The following is a 19,605-nucleotide window of genomic DNA, read 5'->3' on the forward strand; positions in this document are numbered from 1 at the left end:
TTCTATATCGCATCATTATACCTTCAAGTTTCTGACTTTGGTCTATTTTGTGTTGTATTGTGTTTTAGTCCCGTATTTCATTTTCTTATTTATTTTTATTGTTGTAAATTCATTTAAGGGTCATCTCTGCTGTCAAAAAAAAAGTATTTATAAATCTAAAGGATGTTCTAAAAGAACTTATGGAATCGCCAAGAAATACATCTTTTTATATCATAACACTACTGGTAAACCCATCCAATAGCTAATTATGGTCTTTGGCTGGTCCCAAAATATTCAACGGCGATTACTCCTGTACGTCCTCCAGCAGATATCATTATTTTCTAATCTAGATTTGACAAACTTAGATGTTTCACTTGGTACAAATTCTGTTTTTACCTTTACTGATATCGATCTATCAGTTACGGATATTCATATTCCATATTTGAGAGTGAACTCCGGATCAATAGGCAAATTAACTTTAAAACTTACTGTAAGTGGGGGACTGGATATAAAGGGGAGTGATGTCTCTTTTGATGTGACATTACAAAATAAAAATGATAGTAATGACAAGGAAGGTAACGATGATACTGCATTTCCTACTCTTTTAATGAAAAGTATGCATGATTTAACAACATCTGTAATGCAGGTCGGTAAAGAGACAAATATTAATATTGATGTTGAGGATCTGGGAGATCTTATTGAAGAAGCAGAAGAAAGTCGACCAGAAAGTAAACAGTCTCAACTGACATCAACCCCTGAAATTGAAGAAGAAAACTCGAATAAAGAATCCCAACCCACAAGAATACAAAATATGAAAAATAAGGTACTTGGAACTATTTTATCCAAACTTACACTAGATTTATCCAATATTACAGTATCTATCAAAGAGGAAAAAGAAAATAATTGTTTACAACTGTCCTTAAAGAATGTCCAACTATTAACAATAGAACAAGGTATTAGAAATATTATTATTAGTTCCTTACAAATATTCTATTCTTCCACGGACATGTGTCCTGAGCCTAACGATAATATGGACGAAAGTATGTATTATTCGAAGATGGGAGGTACCTCAGTTTATATGAGTGCCTTAGATATACCTCATACACATGATACAGAGAGTGAAAGTCATAATAGTGATACTGAAGTTGGTGACCCAATTGTGAATTTAAAAGATATTAACATATCCTTTAAAGGGTTAACATCAATAGATGACGTGAAAATAACTGATTTAATGATAGACATACTTGAAATTGAAATCGATGAAAGTAGTATGGTGCGAATGAACACAGAATTTTTTTATTTTATAATAGAGCTAATTGACAATATCTCACATGAAAATCAAATAAATAAAAATAAGAACAATGCAGTAACTATGGTCAGCAAAACTAAAGATTCAGAATCATATAAAAGATTTCAAGATGAACAACACATCCTAAGCGCTAATGAACTTTCATATATTTGTATTGGCAAAGTTTCAGCAAGCCTCTCATTTGATATTAAACTAGAAATCAATAAACTATATGTGAATCAATTAGAAAATAAAGATTATACAGTTGATGTGAGTTCAATCACTTTGATCGGTGATGGGATAACAGTTTCTAAACAATATAGTCCTATAATCAAGGTTTTATTAAAACAAAAAGAAAATATAATTAATATTACAGATGCATTGAATGTATCAGTTGTTCCAGAAAAATTAAACCATGTGGTTATGATGATTGAAGAATTGACATTATTTATATCTAAGTTAAAATTAAAAAGGGACAATCTCTACTGCGACCATAACTCAAAGAAAAATCGAAACAATACCCCATTATCAATATTTACCCAAGATGTTTCATTGTCACTTCTTCTCCCGGAATATAAATTGACGATTTTATCAGACCCAATAAATTTCGAATCAAAATGTGGGACAACGGTGATACCTAGTCTGAGACTTATAAAACATGACACCAAAAAAGTGACTGAAATTTTAACTTTTCTAGATATTAAATTCAATCAATATAAAGAGAAATTCGAAAGATCTTCCTTCAATGACAAATTTGTTCCAGTTATTCTAAGTTCATATAACAAGTGTGAGATCAAGTCAATATCCATAAAAGAGTCTAGAGATGTTCTAGAGGACCTCTATACCGATATCACCAATACCCTCGAGTTTTCTTCATCTTCCTCTTTCAATGAAATTTCACAAATAAATAATAGAGTTAAGAAAACGATTGCTCGAACCAACAACGCAATGAAGAAAAGTGTCAGAATATTAAATTCTTCTGGTATTATTTATCGAAAATCTATCGTAGCGCTTGTAATAATTGACTGTGAATCAATAAAGTTTAGAATCAACGATTTTATTAGTGGTACGACATTCGGTTCATTAAAAGGTAAATTACAAAATAACTTACTTACATTCTTAGCTGATTCAAATGACATAATATTTCATACCGCTGGAATTAACATCGATCGACTCGCCTCTGAAGACAATACTACTCAGACGATCGTTTCGCTAATTAAACCAATAGATCTTCTGAAACCAACGATATATTTACAAATAAAAAGAGACAATAATTCGAAATGTTATAAAATTCTTCTAAGGAATTTGTCATTACATTATTATTCTAACTGGGTTTATTTCTTGAATAAACTTTCTCCTGGTAAGAGGGAAACTGTAGATACCAATCCCTCGGAGCTACTTCATAACAATACTACACATCCTTTTGAAATTGAATTGAAGATATTCGATTCATCTGTATTGATACGTCCATTTCGAATAAAAGCTGGACTTTTAATATTGATAGATCAGTATACTAGTAATATTTCTGCCGTAAAAAGAGAATTAAATGGTGTTGCCAAAACTCTCTCTGTTCTACTGATAGATGATTTAAAGAGTTGTAAATTTCAGGATTTCGAAAATAAAAATAAATCGTTAATATCCTATTACTCACAGCTTGGCTTCTCAGTTGTTGGAAAGATTAATATATTAAAATTAACTTGTACATTTCTTAAAAATGATCCACAGTTAACGTTAATTCCAGAAGAAATCGAATTATCTCTTTGTGCAGATTCTCTTCACAGTTTAGTTCAATTATTGATAGATCTCAAGTTACCCGAGACTTTCCCCGATAGTTTAAAATTTAAACCAGAATTGATATCACTTATCGACACCTTTAAAGACATAAATTTTGAATATTTAATTGGAAATGTCACTAATATCGAAGATTCAGTTACGTCTTACATTTCTTCTTCTGTTGGCATAGTAGATAATTTTTTAGATAATTCAAAACAGATACAATCATCAACAGAATTAGCATCAATTCAAACAGAATCTACAAATACAACAGGAATAAATATCGAAAGTTTGCACCTAGACGAAAGCTACATTGACAGTAAACGTCCAATAGGTTATATATTAAAAGAAAATGCTCGTGATGCGAAATATGAGCAAGATATAGTAGGTAAGAATGAAACTAATATTAAAATCAATGTAACTTTCAAAGTGAAGAAGATCGAAATTAAGCTATATGATGGTTTCGATTGGAAATATTCAAGAAAGATTATTAATGATACTATGGTGAATCTGAAGCATGGGACAGTTAGTAATGGCATTCAAAAAATTGAAAATGATATTAATATTGGAAGACCAGCAAATATTATGACAGGGACATCTATATTTGAATCTATTTATGTAACACCAGAGACCAAACAACTACCTTCACTTCCTTATAATGGGCATGATAAACTATCGGATATTACTGAAGCTGCAAGTGCATTTAAGGTGAATCTGCGACCCTCCAAGAATTATCAAGTACTAATACAAATTTTAAATTTAGATATTAATTTTACTAGTTTTGATGTAGAGGAACCTTCCAAGGAAGAATCCCAAGACAACTCCGATATATTAAATAAAATATCGTTAAGTGTTGATAAATTTGAAATTATTGATAATGTCGCCACTTCGTCATGGAACAAGTTTATTTCAGAGTTACACGGAAGTCCTGGCTCTGATATATCCAAAATGTTTAAAATGGATCTATTGATATCCAGACCTATTGATTACTTGAAATCTATTGATTATAATCTCGATATATATATATCACCTTTAAGATTACATATTGATCAGGACACGTTAGACTTTATTACCAGAGTATTTGAATTCAAAGACCCTAGATTTGAATTAATTGATGAATATCCAGAGGTATCCTTTATTGATAAACTACATTTAAATCCCGTCCATTTATGTTTAGATTACAAACCCAAAACTGTAGATTACACAAGTTTAAGATCAGGTCACTCTAGTGAATTTATGAATTTTTTTGTGTTAGATGGAGCTAAAATTATATTGAAGGAAGTTTGCTTCTATGGTATTAATGGATTTGAAACTATTAATACGAAATTGAAAGATTTCTGGACCCCTGATATCGTAAAGAGACAACTTGGTGGTGTAGTTGGTGGTCTTGCTCCTATCAAATCATTTTTTACATTGGGATCTGATGTAAAGACCTTTGTCACTGTATTAATGTCAGATTATAGGAGTGGAGAGCATATGTCTACGAGTCTGAAGAAGAATGGGAACGTTTTTATCAAGACTACCACAGGAGATTTTATCAAATTAGGTGTTAAACTTTCTAGTGGGACGCAGGCCATATTGGAATCTACAGAAGAAAGACTCGGAGGTCAAGGTATGAGTTCAAGAAGATCAAAATTAGATCAAGAAACAATGGAACAATTAAGCCATTCCGTATTAGATTATAGGAAATTGGTTGATGAAGATCAATTAGTTGGAGGAACAAATCCACGTATTCATTCACATGAACCTGCTGCGATTATTATCGAACCCTCTGCATATCCAGGTGGAGACCCCAAGATCATTAGTCTTTATGCTGACCAACCATTAGATATTCATCAAGGACTTGAAGAAGCATATCATTCTTTGGAGAAACATTTTAATATTGCATATGATGCTGTATGGAAGACACAAACATCTGAGACTAACTATAGTGAGGAAACACCAACAATTGGTGCAAAAGCTGCTGCTGTGAGTGTTATGAAAGCTGCACCAATTGCCATTATTAGACCATTGATTGGAGTCACTGAAGCATTATCAAAGACGTTTCAAGGAATATCGAATCAAGTTGATAAACGAAATATACAAGAGATGAAAGATAAGTATAAATCTAAAAGTGATCGAAATAGATAATCAGTAACATATTATTGTTAATATGTATATATATATATATTAATAATCTAAAACTTCAAAAACTATATGATTTTAACGATAAATATAGTCAATTAATGTTAATTCATATAAAAAATAGCATATATATATATATATATATCATATCATATATATATATATATATATAAAGAGATCAAATAAAATAGGGAGAAGCGTAATTATTCATATAATAGGTTTAAAGTAGCGATTTAACATAGCTAGGTCTTAGTTTTTTTCATCTTCTGGTTTAGTGATTGGCCAAGTATAACTATTACCCATACTATGTAAGACATAGTTATGTTTGGTCAAATAATCGATTAAACCATCTGGACCTCTTGCACCATATGGATACAACTCTGGAGTTGGACCGTCTGGACCTTCTAAATATTCCAATAGTGGAGTAAACAATTTCCAACTAACATCCAATTCGTCATCTCTAACGAAGTTTGAGTGGTTTCCCAATAGAACATCTCTAATTAAGACTTCATAAGCTTCTGGAATCCAGAAATCCTTGTATCTACTAGAGTAAGTTAAATCCAAATCAGTAACTTGAGTAGCGTTAGATAAACCTGGGGTCTTAGCGTTAAACTTCATGTAGACAGCCGGATCTGGTTGAACTCTTATGACCAATTCATTATTTGGGATATTATTAAAGACACCTGAGGCGACAGCTTTGTATTGTAATCTAATTTCTACTTTACCTTCATTTAAAGCTTTACCAGCACGCATCATGATTGGTACACCTTCCCATCTCTCATTTTGAATCTTGAAACTTAAAGCAGCAAAAGTCATACATTTTGAATCTGGTGTGACAGTTTCATCATCCAAATATGCAGGTTTAGAACCATCCTCTGACTTTGTGTATTGACCAACTAAGATATCGTTATGATCGATTGGAGCCATTGATTTCAAAACTTTAACTTTCTCATCACGAATTGATTCAGGATCGAATGAGGCAGGTCTTTCCATTGTTAGTAAAGTTAAGATTTGTAACAAATGGTTTTGCATAACATCTCTAATGATACCAATTGAATCGAAATAACCACCACGACCTTCTGTACCAAATGGTTCTTTGAATGAAATTTGAATAGATTGTAAATTATCTTTATTCCAAGATGCATTCAAAAATTGATTACCAAATCTTAATACTAAAAGATTTTTCACCAATTCTTTCCCTAAATAATGATCAATTCTAAACAATTCTTCTTCACGGAATAAAGGTGCCAAATCATTTTGTAAAGCACGAGCACTCTTTAAATCATGACCGAAAGGTTTTTCAACCACTACACGTGTAATACCTTGTGGGTCATATAACACTTTTTTAATGTTAGTAGCCACAGATAAGAACACACTTGGTGGTAAAGCTAAATAGAGGAGACGATGACTCTTTTGCACACCCATCTGAGACTCTAAATCTTCAATATGTGACTTCAACTTAGCAACGCCTTCAGGGGCGTCATAAGGACCATGAACATAAGAGACCATCTTAAAAAATTGAGCGACTTTAGCATCATCTGCTGAACCGTTAGGTTTCCCCAAATGAGGATTGATCCGAGAATGTAAATCTTCTAAGGATAAGTCAGATCTAGCATAACCTATAATCTTAGTTGAAGGGTCGAGATAACCTTGACGGAAAAGACCAAATAAAGCAGGGAAGGTCTTCTTCTTGGCTAAATCACCAGAAGCACCAAAGACAACTATTATAGTATTCTTTTCAAATGCTACAGGCATTTGAACAATATGGTCACTCATCTCTTATTTCTTTCTTTTTTAATAACAACAGATGTATATATATATATCAAATTATTGAATTAACTGAATTGTAAAACCTTTTAACAGAGTACTAAGCCAAAATTGTGGTAAATATAGACCAAATAACGATGCACATGTTCCCTGACCATCACCTCCCCCGCTACTAACCCTTATATATATATTAGCTAATGAAAATATTTCACTCCATCCACACCCTGTGTGTCCGTATAAGCCCGCTTCGCCCCTCAAACGATTCATTACTTAAATTGTTTTGCCCGTGGCTCGCAGCTCTGTAAAGGAAACAGATGCGGAGCAACATCGAGAGACCATCGAGAGCTGTGAACCTGTGAACCAGTTCACAGGTTCACTTTTTAGACAAACAGTTTAATGAATTGATATATGTGGATATATATTATATGTCTATGAACACACATCGTTGTGTTTGTCAAGTTTATGTATCAGCAACTCCCGATTAAACATTATTTATGCTATACCAGTGCTGTAGTGGCGGTCTCACTCAATAAAATTGATAGGTCACTACAAGCGGTGTTATACAGGGGCGGTGCCATGCTTTGGAAAAAATATATGTATATAACACACATTTATTTTAAGTGACTCTAAACATTATATATGTATGAATGACAACAAGCTAAGCAAATGACAGATCTCTTATTCATGTATTCTGCAGTATGAATTGCTCCAGTAATCTTGAATATATGAAATTTACCAAGTATTCCCCACTGTAACAATATCCTTCTGTTTATCTTGCGGTTCAGCTGCATGGAATGTATATTCATAAACTCTATCAGAATCTAGAATTTCAGAAGTGTTCCATTGTGTAATGTCTAAGGGGTCGACCATGGTGAATGAACTATGGAATCTTTCTTCTAATTGTTGTGTGAATTGCCTCTTACGTACAGTAGATTGCTCCCCATTTAATAACCCACTCCCATTTAAACAACCTCCAGGGGCTGCATTCACTTCAATGAATTCACTAGAATATGGCTGCGCCACTAATGTACCAAGTCTACCGGTAGTGGTACCAGAAGTAGTAGTACTAGTAGTATTAGTAGAGGATTGACGTTTACGTAATGACTGAACACGACGTTTGGGGAACGAAGAGGTTCCCTTTGGACCACCACGACTTAAATGTCGCACCATGTTTTGAATGTTCCTAAACCCACTTAATTCACTTGCAGACGCAATTGTTTCTCCCGTCTTGACATTGATTAGACGATGCTCACATATATTATTATTTTTACCTAATAATTTCATTATCTTCGAATCCTTAATAAGTTCACTTGATAAAGTTCGTTGTCTAGAGACAATATACTGATATGCAAACCCACCAGAACTACTCCCATGGTTAATACACCAATGTAACTCGGGGTCCCATCCTTCGGGACACATCTCACTTAAGATATCATCCGATGGTGATTTATATTGCTCGAATATTTCATTCAGTTCAGATAACATGGCAACAAATTCCTTAGGTGTAATAACACAATCTACTTCACCTGCACTATCAGGTCTTGAGGCTTCTAATTTCTTATCGAAACAGGCCATTACCCCAAGAACATATAATTTGGTATCTGGTTGAGTCTCTGTCTTGTGATTTTTGTCAAATGTTTCATGTAATAGAGCACCGGTGATCTGCTGTGGAGATTTAACGTTCAATAATAATGGAACCAAATCAGGCTTGGTCTTTTCAGTATATATTACAAACCCTGGGTCTGCAGCAGATAGTCGTGGTCTTGAATCGACTTCATACTCTTTACTTTTTTTCCAATCTGTTAGTTTCTTCACTACTTGTTGTATCGAAACGTTTCTACCAAGTTGTGTTCCCACAACATATTTAGCATCGAATCTTTTTTGAAAGAAGTTCGCAAAACATTTATCAAAATCTGAGATGTCCATTCCATAATAAGTAGCCATCGACAATCTACATTGAGGAGATATGCTGATTGCTAATTTTGTAGTTATATCTCTTTTAGACATTGCCTCTAGAAACACGCCATGTGACTGCTGTTGTAACATAATCTCTTCACTTGATGTAATACACCCAGAACATGCCAAACAATCACTCAGTGTGATGGTCACTTTCTCCAACACTTCATCTTCACCATCGTCAACACCAACTTCATATTCACCTAATGCATTAACATTACTCTTTACTTTAGTACGTTTAATCTCGGTTGGTTTTGTACAGGCCAAAGCAGGACTAATAAAATCGTTCAGATCTTCTTCTGATAATAACGACATTATGTGCCTGATCCTATGATTCAAACCTAATATTTCCAGATCTTCTGAATTATCCAAAAAAATCTTTTGACGTATTCCTTAAGTAAGACAGCTATCTGACGATAACTAGTTTTGCGATGACTAATCAATTTAATGGTATATCTTTATTACGTATGAAAAACTGTGGAATTGAATTATTATCGTTTCAGCCTCGTAAAAAATGACTTGGTTTCGGGTTGGACTGAAATTTAACCTTTGACACATTTCTTATCTCTGTTGGAAATTCCTTAAACAATCGGTAATAACTTTAGCTTCTGCACCCCCAGATAGTTTTAAATGAAGTTCATCCCAATGACGGGAGTGGTTTTTGAGATAAATGTATAAGTAGCACTATGAAGAGGTTCGCCAATATAAGTCGTTTCTCTAAAATATTCAGTCGTACTATAATGACCTCCTCTGTTAACATTACTTCATTGAAATCTTGGAATAAAGAGTTCCAAACCGATTTATCCTACAGTCTAGCCTCCACAGTTCTTAAGAATTACAATGCAGACGATCTTTTGCTAGATAAATCTCGTTTACTCTCTCAGGATAAGCGTGTCTTCAATGTTAGTTTACCTGGTGAAACTGTCACCCCTGTAACTAATCAAAAGGCCTCAGGTAGATGTTGGTTATTTGCTGCTACCAATCAGTTGCGTCCCAATGTGGTTAAGAAACTAAACCTGAAGGATTTCGAATTATCTCAAGCTTATTTGTTTTTTTACGATAAGTTGGAAAAGGCTAATTATTTCTTAGATCAAATTGTTAGTACTAAAGATGAAGCTGTTGAATCTCGTTTGGTTCAATATTTGTTGACTTCCCCAACTGAAGACGGTGGTCAATATAGTATGTTCCTTAACATTGTGAAGAAGTACGGTCTGCTACCTAAGGATCTTTACAACGATACTACTTACTCTACTACTGCATCTCGTAAACTTAATGCATTGTTAACTACTAAGTTAAGAGAATTTGCTCAACAATTGAGAGATGCATTGGCTTCATCTTCCGACGATCATAGCATCGTTAACTCAATGAGATCAGATATGCAAAAGGAAATCTTTAAGATGATGTCCATGTTTATGGGATTTCCACCAGTGACACCAACTGAAACCTTTAAATGGGAATATCAAGATAAGGATAAGAATGTCCATGTACTAGAATCCACTCCCTTGCAATTTGCAGAAGAGTACTGTGGTTTGAAACTATCTGAAAACAAATTACCTGTTTCTTTGATTAATGATCCAAGACATGAATATGGTAGATTGATTAAGATCGATAGATTAGGTAATGTTATTGGTGGCGATGATGTATTATATTTGAATGTTGATAACGATACTTTATCCAAATTGGTGGTCAGTAGATTACAAGCAGGTAAAGCAGTCTTCTTTGGTTCCCATACCCCTAAATATATGGATAAGAAAAACGGTGTGATGGATATCCAATTATGGAACTATAAAGCTATTGGTTACGATTTAAAACAAGATAAGCAAAACAGAATTAAATATAACGAAAGTTTAATGACACACGCAATGTTGATTAACGCATGTCACTTGGACGAATCTGTTAGCAAAGATATTCCAGTCCGTTATCGTGTAGAAAACTCCTGGGGTAAAGACTCAGGAAAGGACGGTTACTACGTCATGACTCAACAATACTTTGAAGAGTATTGTTTCCAGATCGTTGTTGACTTGGAGGACCTCCCACAGGAACTTGCCAAGGCCTTTGTTTCTCCATCCGAACCGGCGATTGTTTTACCACTATGGGACCCAATGGGTGCACTAGCAGACTGATCCACCTATTTTTCTTGTCTATTCCATTGTCTACCCAAAATTTACAGATGTTTAAATATATATATAAATAGAAATAGTTTGTATGCAAACCCAGTATGTCATCAAATCCTGTTTTCCATTAGAAAAAAATCAGAAGAAAGAGAGAAAAAGCCGTTGCAACAAAGAAACTTCAATAAGGCGAACGACAAATTCAAGAAAACAACGACGAGATGCGGGAAACGTAACAAAATGAAACCATATCGTGTTTTCCATTAATTAATAATTATTGAATTTAGAACTTGTAATGACAGCACTAATTGATGTTGAGAATGGAATGTTTTAGACAAATCAATCTTTAGTTCTGATGATCTGAGTTCAGCACTTTCGACTTAGCCTGAGAAGTAACTATTATAGGTGATTAATAACTTTACAAGTTCATAATTTTTCATTATTTCCTATATTTGAAATATATAAAGATCGTTGTAGGGTCTAGCATATTTGAACCTTTTATTTATTGATAATAAATAGCATATTATCATAAAATCATAGGCATTAACAATCATTCTGCTTTAGGTTTTGTTTTTTTGTTTTGTCTACTACTTTTGGCATTTAATGCTTTAGTCATTTTCATTGCATTATTATTTTCAATTACACAGATCGATAAGTGATAATATTATTGAAACATTTACTACTTCTATTATTCGATTTGATATTTACTAATCGCATACATCCGTAGATCTTCTTCTCCACCCAAACCCACATTTGTGCTATATATAGTCTACAATGATTGGAACGTCAACTTTACTATCTATTTATACATGGTCTTTACTGTTACAAGTATGTATGACCGAAAAGGTACCCGAAAAGGATCATAACTCAAAACAATATTTTACAATAGAATCTAATCTCACACGAGAAGAATTACAAACATTACATCCTTCGTGGACATTTGAGCATGATGTACGTGGTCTATTGAACCATTATGTCTTCTCCAGTACATTACACATATTAAATAAACGATTCGATCATAGTGATTTACCTGGAGTTATATCATTTGAAGATTTACCATCTCAAAAAAATACTTTGTTTAAAAGATTACCTGTCCCAGATGTACCGATGGATTCCAGTATGTTACCAATAAAAGAAGCTGAAGAAAAATTGAAAATTAATGATCCAAATTTTGAAAAACAATGGCATTTAATAAATCCTGCATTCCCAGGGAATGATATAAATGTAAAGCAGTTATGGTATGATAATATTACAGGGAATGGAGTTGTTGCAGCCATCGTAGATGATGGTCTAGATTATGAAAACCCTGATTTGAAAGATAATTTTTGTGTAGAAGGTTCTTGGGATTTCAATGATAATACAAATTTACCAAAACCTAAACTAAAGGATGATTACCATGGTACTAGATGTGCAGGTGAAATTGCCGGAGTGAAAAATAATGGATTTTGTGGTATTGGCGCTGCGTATAACGCAAAAGTATCAGGTTTGAGAATCTTATCTGGTGACTTAACAGCTGAAGATGAAGCAGCCTCTTTGATGTATGCTTTAGATATAAATGATATATATTCATGTTCATGGGGACCTGCTGATGATGGTACTCATTTACAGGGACCATCAGATTTAGTGAAAAAGGCCTTTATTAAAGGTACCAATGATGGTAGAGATAAGAAAGGTGCCATATATGTCTTCGCCAGTGGGAATGGTGGTGCATTTGGTGATAATTGTAACTATGATGGTTACACAAACTCAATATATTCTATCACAGTGGGCGCCATCGATCATAAAGGTCTACATCCGCCATATTCGGAGAGTTGTTCTGCAGTTCTAGTAGTAACATATTCATCTGGTTCAGGTGAATATATTCATTCGACTGATATTGGTGATAAATGTAGTGATCATCATGGTGGCACTTCTGCTGCTGCACCATTGGCTGCTGGTATATATGCTTTGTTACTAGAAGCCAACCCTAATTTGACATGGAGAGATGTTCAATATTTATCAATCTTATCTTCAAAAGAAGTAATGAATAGCGACGGTAACGGACAAATGGGGGCATTGAACAAGATGTATTCTCACCGTTATGGTTATGGTAAAATCGACGCATTCGAATTGATATCATTGGCCAAAGAATGGAACAATGTTAACCCACAAGCATGGTTTTATCCACCAACCAAATATTCTAATCAATGGACAAATACTAGTGCTGAAGATTTAGAGTCGACAATTATAGTCACAAAAAAAAATCTAAAAGCAGCAAATTTGAACTCTGTTGAACATATTGTTGTCACAGTTGACATAGCAGCAGATATTAGAGGTAAAGTAGTTATTGATTTAGTCTCACCATTTGGTATGGTATCGAACTTGGGTGTCGAAAGAGAAAGAGATAATTCCGGTGAAGGTTTCCCACACTGGTCCTTTATGTCCGTAGCTCATTGGGGTGAATCTGGTGTTGGTGATTGGAAATTACAAGTCCGTTCTTTACAAGATGGTAATAGTGTCAAAGTCAATAGTTGGAGATTAAAATTATATGGTGAATCTATTGATCCTTCAAAGAGTAAAATTTTTGAGTTTGGTAATGATAGAGAGGCATTAGATGATAGTTCATTAACAGGGAAACCATCGGAAACTACAGAACCCACAGATCCTACACCTGAATCGGAAACAGCAAAACCTTCTCCAACTACATCAGACGATAATTCAGATATGGATGAGACATTAGATCATAATAAACCAAAACGTATATCCTCGCCAAGAGATGCAATGCATTACTTCATTTCAGTGTTCATTATTGGTGTTGTTTTCTTACTTTTATATTTTTCTTTTTTTGTTAAATCAAGAAGAAGAATAAGAAGAAGCAGAGCTGAAACGTATGAATTTGATATTATTGACACAGATTCCGAATATGATTCTACATTGGACCCTGCTAATATTTCAGCTAATAGAGCTGTTGAGACAGATGAACTAGAAGATTTTGATTTTGATTTATCTGATGAAGATAACTTAGTTAATCAAGACGGTCAGGAAACGACAGGCGACGAAATCTTACCTAATAGTAATAACATGGACACGAGCATTGATAAGATCCTTGAAACAAACCCATTTGAAGAAGTTGACGATTTTGAGGATAAGAATGAAGGACATGTACCAAATGATGATAATACAGAAACACCTCCATCTACTAAAGAAAACTAGTGTTAATTCTAGTATAACGATTCAACCATCATCACCTCAAACAAAATTTAAAAAAAAAATTAAAATATATACTAAACTCTTCACAGACTATATAATGCATTCTTTATAAAAATAGGATAATAAAAGTCCCTTTTAAACATTAAATCTGCTTGTCTAGTTAACTATTACGTACGAAAGATGGAATAACTTGTTTGCTTATTATCGTCGTCTCGGCCGATTTATGCGGATTTCGGAGTAAATGACACAAGTTAAAGCACAGCAAAAAGTCAAAAGTCCTCAAATAGCGAACTGAATCGATCTCCGTTTCCTCATTTCGGTTCTCAACAGAGAACCAGGTTACTTCAAGGATAGAAAGGTACGTTCTATTGTGATATGTTTTAATGAACTGAAAGACCTTATAAGATATTGGTGGATTGGATAATATATAGTATTCTTTAAAAGAACAAACCAAATATATTGCGATCTAATGAATAAAAATGTTGCAGGAGCACATAATTTGCTCCTATTATTGATATGTTTCATCTTACCAGTAATTGCTATTCAACCTAGAGATATGCACATGATGGGTATGGATGATACGGATGAGTTGACAAGTCCAGAAATCACGAACGGTGCAACCAAGTCATTCCACTGGATTGCTACAGTTTTCTTCTTATTTATGTTGCCAGGTATTTCTACTGCGTATTCATTTGCCAAAAAGACTCATACAGCTGTTTTATTTCAATGTATATCCGGTGCATATGCATTATTAGAAGCCATAATTTTAAGATTCCCGGACAGTGAAAATGTTGAGAACTCTACTTCTAGAGCAGCAGCGTGGATTGTCCTAGTGCTCACTAGTATTTCATTGTTTTTTGGTATGTTGAGTAGTGGAACTAAACTGGTTATATCCAATAAGAGACTAAATAAATTTGCAACTGCGACTGGTGAAAGAACATTAAACGTGATACACTCATATTTGTCGATGTTTACAACTATTGTAGGATGGGTCAAAGTTTGTCTGGCACCTGTCTCAATGTTTGGGTTTTGTAGAGATGGTCACACTGGACAATGTTTAGCTCACGGAATTATGGGATCTAGTTTTGTACTATATGGGTTCATTTACTCCATGGTTTTGCAGGTTCCGTGGTTAAGAAATTCTAATTCATCATATAGTCAAGATTATATCGACAGTTGGATTATGTGTTTATATGGTATTGTAAATACATTTACTGAACATAGATGGGGTAGAGAAGAATGGTTTATGCATGATTATCAACACACTGCAATGGGTATTATATGGTGGGCTGGTGGTCTCCTAGGTATTTATTTAGGCAGACATAACAAGAGAACTTTCATTCCAAGTTTGTTAATTATTTTTACAGGTTGGTCAATGACCCAGCATTCTCAACGATTAATAATAAGTACTAACGTTCATTTATTTTTTGGGATTATTCTTATGGTGGGAGGTACATTGAGAATATTTGAAATTAGTGTCTTGTTAAGGGACAAAAGGTCCGCTGGTGAAATATTATCTTTCCAATATCTTGCCCCATTTTGTCTTGTGTCAGCAGGTATCTTATTTATGGGAGCCACCGAAGAGCAAGTGACATTGGTGTTAAGATTGGGTGCAGATCACAGTTCATATATCTTAGTGGCACTTTCTGGTGCATTCTTAGTCTACTTCTGGATCCTTGTTTGTTTGGATCTTTATGTCTATCTAGCGGAAGGGCATGATAAAATTGGATTTTTAGATAAGTATGTTGATTCTACGCAAGGTATGGATACCCCCGCAGAATTCGAGTTCGACGAAGACATAAACGACGACCCAATTGATGTTAGATCAGAGAGTTTTGAGATGTAAAAAATCGTATTACAATTCATAACAGTCTTTTTTATATAGTGGAATAATTTCATTCACTTCTGCTTTTCGAAGTTGTTTTCATTTTTCGACAATACGTATTTTATTTTGTATATTCTTATAAATTGTATATATTCATTCATTATACATACTAATTATGTTAAGATTGTCTAGTTAATGTCAAGATATCTATATCTTCTTCACAACCATTGCAAGCACTTTCTACTGCCTGAAGTTATCTCACTCGTTCCCAATCCTTATTATATTATGCTAACTATCATGAGTTTTCCGAATAGTCAACGCAGAACAAATAAATTGAAAAAAAAAACATAACCACATTGAGAATTTAATAATCAGTAACAGAGAAGAAGAAAAGGAACAAAAGGTACAAATCACCTAGAATCACTTCAATTAGAGTTATTGCTTAAGTATCTGTTGATCACTAAGAATATTCTGCGATTTATACGGCAATAGAATAAGAATTGTTATTCGATTATTCTAGTGTAATATAACTTCATAGTATTTGAAACATACTCTCACGTCAAAATAACCACCATTAAATATGCTTGATCAACACCCTGTGTCTTGGTCTAAGAATGGTATCATTGCATACAGCGACTCTAATTCGACAAAAGGTAACTTATGTATAACCTTTTTAGAAAATATTAATGGTAGTAATTGGAGATTTCATCCACCTGCAAAATATGTGATACACCCTCAATTACATGAAATTTCAACAAATAGTGGAAATAAGAAACTAGCTTCTAGCGGCAGCAATACAACTACTGCTACAGCTGTAGCTACAGTCGGAAGCTCTACCACTGCAGGTAGTAGTGGTTCTCCTCCTCAATCTACAACAACTTCAAATGGAACCTCATCGAATAGTAAATCAAGCAATCATTTCTTTTATAACATTACCTCGATTCACTGGAACAACTGGTTTAGTCTTCCAGGGGATATGCTAGCTGTTTGTGATGAACTAGGTAACATGACTATGCTGATAGCAGGACAAAGTCCAGAAGGGGCCACCACGTTTGAAAAATTGACTATGCTGTTTCAAGATAATATTTATAAGATCCATAACCATGTAGCACCTTTAACACAACAGATTGATAAAGAATCTGAGTTTAAGATTGAAAGGAAACACACAAAAAAAGAATATAACACCCGTATTTTAGATTTCCATTGGTTGAGTTCCTCAAAGAGTATCATTATATCCCAATTTTGTGCATTTGACTCAACGTCTAATGTTTATAGAAATAAGGCACTTCAAATAGCCCCAAGTGGTGTCTTTTATCCTCCATTTATGAAATATGCTTGTATGGCTGTGAGAAGAAATGGTCAACTAGATTTTTGGTATCAATTTTCAAACTCTAAGGATCATAAAAAGATTAATTTACATCTTTTACCCTCTCAAAACCAAAGACTTAAAGAATTGGACTGGTTCCAATTTGCCAGAATTACTCCTATGAAGGATGATCAAAGTATACTTGTTAGCGGATATTCGAAGATAACAAAGAAGATATGCTTCTATAAAGTATTAGTTAACTGGAATACACCTAGTGCGAACAAGAACAATGCATTAAATGATCCAACACTGATTGTAACACCAATTTTGGAAGTTCCACTTTCCACAATTGACGATGAAGGAAGAGTATTGAAATTTTACGATCTCGTCGTCTTATCGAAGACAGCAATTGATAAAGACACATCAGCAGAAGTTCTTGTTGTTTATCATATATGTGGTACTCAGAAGACATTAATAAAGAGATTTAAATTGATGAATTCTTATCTGACCATGGATTTCTTAAGTGTTTTGAAACCAGGTATTGAATCAATCAACGGTGGGAATATGCAACCAATAAAATCGAAACATTATACGTTACGTCATGGACATGATATATTTTTGGACAAGAGAGTCTCAAATATCACTACTGAATTGTTGGATAATTTTGTGACATTTTTTTATGATAATGGTAGTGTTGATGTATTTAATCAAAATGATTGGAATAAAGAAAGAGAAAGAATTAAGTCCCAAAATAATAAATCTAAATTTTTGAATGTAATGACTTCTGCATTAAGTACAGGTTTGAGTTTTAGAAATATACCATTATCCAGTGCTATTGAATGGGTAAGATTAAGTCCGACAATGACGGGTATTATATATAAATTAAAGACAGATAATGTTCCAAGGTTTTCTACTTTAACGAGGTCGGACCTAACAGATGCTTCCATGGATGAATTAGATGCCATTGCATTTGCGTTCACATTCGTCAATAGTACACATCGGCAATTATCTGCAGAGGATCTCTCTGTGGCTTGTAAATCACATATTATAAATTTGTCAGAAATTAGTGAGGATAGAGCTAAAGACTTTATAATGACATTGATGTCTAACTTATACCCATTCTTTAATGTTTCTCCAGATGCTCCTAAGGACATAATGGATAAGATGATATCTAGTAGACCAATTCAAAAGATAATGTTATTGCAGCTTGAACTTGGTACTAGACTCAAGGATGAAAGAATAGCACAAATGGCAAGGGTTATTTTATATTTGAAAAATGTTTTATTTGCATTCAATGGTGTAGCACGAAATTTACAGTTTGCTATTGAACAAATGAATAATGGGAATTCAAATGCGTCCACCAAAATGTTTCAAACATTGTTCTCCAAACAAGATCTGATTTATTCTTTGATTCCTATCGCCAATTGGTTTGTTAAATTTGTTACATTTTTAATACAAGAGGTGTTGTTGCTTGTTAATAACCCATCTGAAAGTAAGAATACTTTGGTACTAGGTGTCTTTGGAGCTAAAATGCCTCGTCAATTAATATTATCTGTATTAAATGAAATAAAAAAGATAATGCAAATAATATCCAAGTTTCCAGAAACTACATATCCTGTGTTGAATGAATCTTCTACATATTTACGTATGGTATTGAGTGACACACCTGTCAACTTTGAAAAGTTTGAGACATTCTTGGTTGATGTGAATAATAAATTTACAGCATTTAGTGAACAGCAACCAGCATCGGAGAAGGATAATATCTTAAAGAGAGAATATTCATTGTTAATACAAGCTGAGGTTCCGCCTTCTCATGCTAGAATTTCTGATTTCCTAGTAGCCTATTCATGTAATGCAGTTATTTCTCATATCAAGCCGTCCGATGTCTACTTTACAGATACTACGGGATTGAGATTAACAGATACAGAATTTTTAGAAGCAGATTTCTCCCATCTGTTACAACCTCTGTCCAAGGGGGTTGTGGTAAATCTTTTATCAGATGATCAGAATTCGTCTAAAAGATTCAGTCAAATGATAATCGATGGTGTTACGTATGATAAATTTAGTCCTAAAGAACTTGAAAATGGCAAGATGAAGCGTTGTAGTAGGTGTGGTGCAGTTACAAGAGCAGGCTATGTTATCGCAGAGGATAAGACCATTGTCCCAACCTCGATCCATACTAAGAGATGGCCTACCATGTATACCCGTACATGTATATGTTCGGGTATGTTGTATGAATTACAGCATTAATTATGTAATTATTAAAATGATTATCATATCATCTAAA

General features: G+C 33.8%; 7 protein-coding genes across 7 annotated transcripts; 5 read left to right on the forward strand and 2 right to left on the reverse strand.

Moving 5' to 3' along the window:
- Nucleotides 1-247: 247 nt before the first annotated feature.
- ATG2 (Atg2p) lies at nt 248-5,170 on the forward strand (the record flags this gene model as incomplete). The annotated part of the gene is made up of 1 exon (XM_041549747.1): nt 248-5,170. The coding sequence occupies one exon, from the start codon at nt 248-250 to the stop codon at nt 5,168-5,170; it is 4,923 nt and encodes a 1,640-aa protein (XP_041405681.1).
- Nucleotides 5,171-5,413: 243 nt separating this feature from the next.
- ZWF1 (glucose-6-phosphate dehydrogenase) lies at nt 5,414-6,940 on the reverse strand (the record flags this gene model as incomplete). Its single annotated transcript, XM_041549748.1, has 1 exon — nt 5,414-6,940. One exon carries the CDS (start codon nt 6,938-6,940, stop codon nt 5,414-5,416), a length of 1,527 nt encoding a protein of 508 aa, XP_041405682.1.
- Nucleotides 6,941-7,663: 723 nt separating this feature from the next.
- Nucleotides 7,664-9,202, reverse strand: NAR1 (iron-sulfur cluster assembly protein NAR1; the record flags this gene model as incomplete). Its single annotated transcript, XM_041549749.1, has 1 exon — nt 7,664-9,202. The coding sequence occupies one exon, from the start codon at nt 9,200-9,202 to the stop codon at nt 7,664-7,666; it is 1,539 nt and encodes a 512-aa protein (XP_041405683.1).
- Nucleotides 9,203-9,627: 425 nt separating this feature from the next.
- On the forward strand, nt 9,628-11,010 carry LAP3 (bleomycin hydrolase; the record flags this gene model as incomplete). Its single annotated transcript, XM_041549750.1, has 1 exon — nt 9,628-11,010. The coding sequence occupies one exon, from the start codon at nt 9,628-9,630 to the stop codon at nt 11,008-11,010; it is 1,383 nt and encodes a 460-aa protein (XP_041405684.1).
- Nucleotides 11,011-11,772: 762 nt separating this feature from the next.
- Nucleotides 11,773-14,190, forward strand: KEX2 (kexin KEX2; the record flags this gene model as incomplete). The annotated part of the gene is made up of 1 exon (XM_041549751.1): nt 11,773-14,190. The coding sequence occupies one exon, from the start codon at nt 11,773-11,775 to the stop codon at nt 14,188-14,190; it is 2,418 nt and encodes an 805-aa protein (XP_041405685.1).
- Nucleotides 14,191-14,656: 466 nt separating this feature from the next.
- On the forward strand, nt 14,657-16,033 carry YTP1 (Ytp1p; the record flags this gene model as incomplete). Its single annotated transcript, XM_041549752.1, has 1 exon — nt 14,657-16,033. The coding sequence occupies one exon, from the start codon at nt 14,657-14,659 to the stop codon at nt 16,031-16,033; it is 1,377 nt and encodes a 458-aa protein (XP_041405686.1).
- A 559-nt stretch (nt 16,034-16,592) lies between these two features.
- On the forward strand, nt 16,593-19,568 carry SIN4 (Sin4p; the record flags this gene model as incomplete). Its single annotated transcript, XM_041549753.1, has 1 exon — nt 16,593-19,568. The coding sequence occupies one exon, from the start codon at nt 16,593-16,595 to the stop codon at nt 19,566-19,568; it is 2,976 nt and encodes a 991-aa protein (XP_041405687.1).
- Between the last annotated feature and the right edge of the window lie 37 nt (nt 19,569-19,605).

The sequence above is a fragment of the Maudiozyma barnettii genome, assembly GCF_903064755.1.
Source record: "Maudiozyma barnettii strain CLIB 1767 genome assembly, contig: KABA2_03, whole genome shotgun sequence".
Lineage (NCBI taxonomy): Eukaryota > Fungi > Ascomycota > Saccharomycetes > Saccharomycetales > Saccharomycetaceae > Maudiozyma > Maudiozyma barnettii.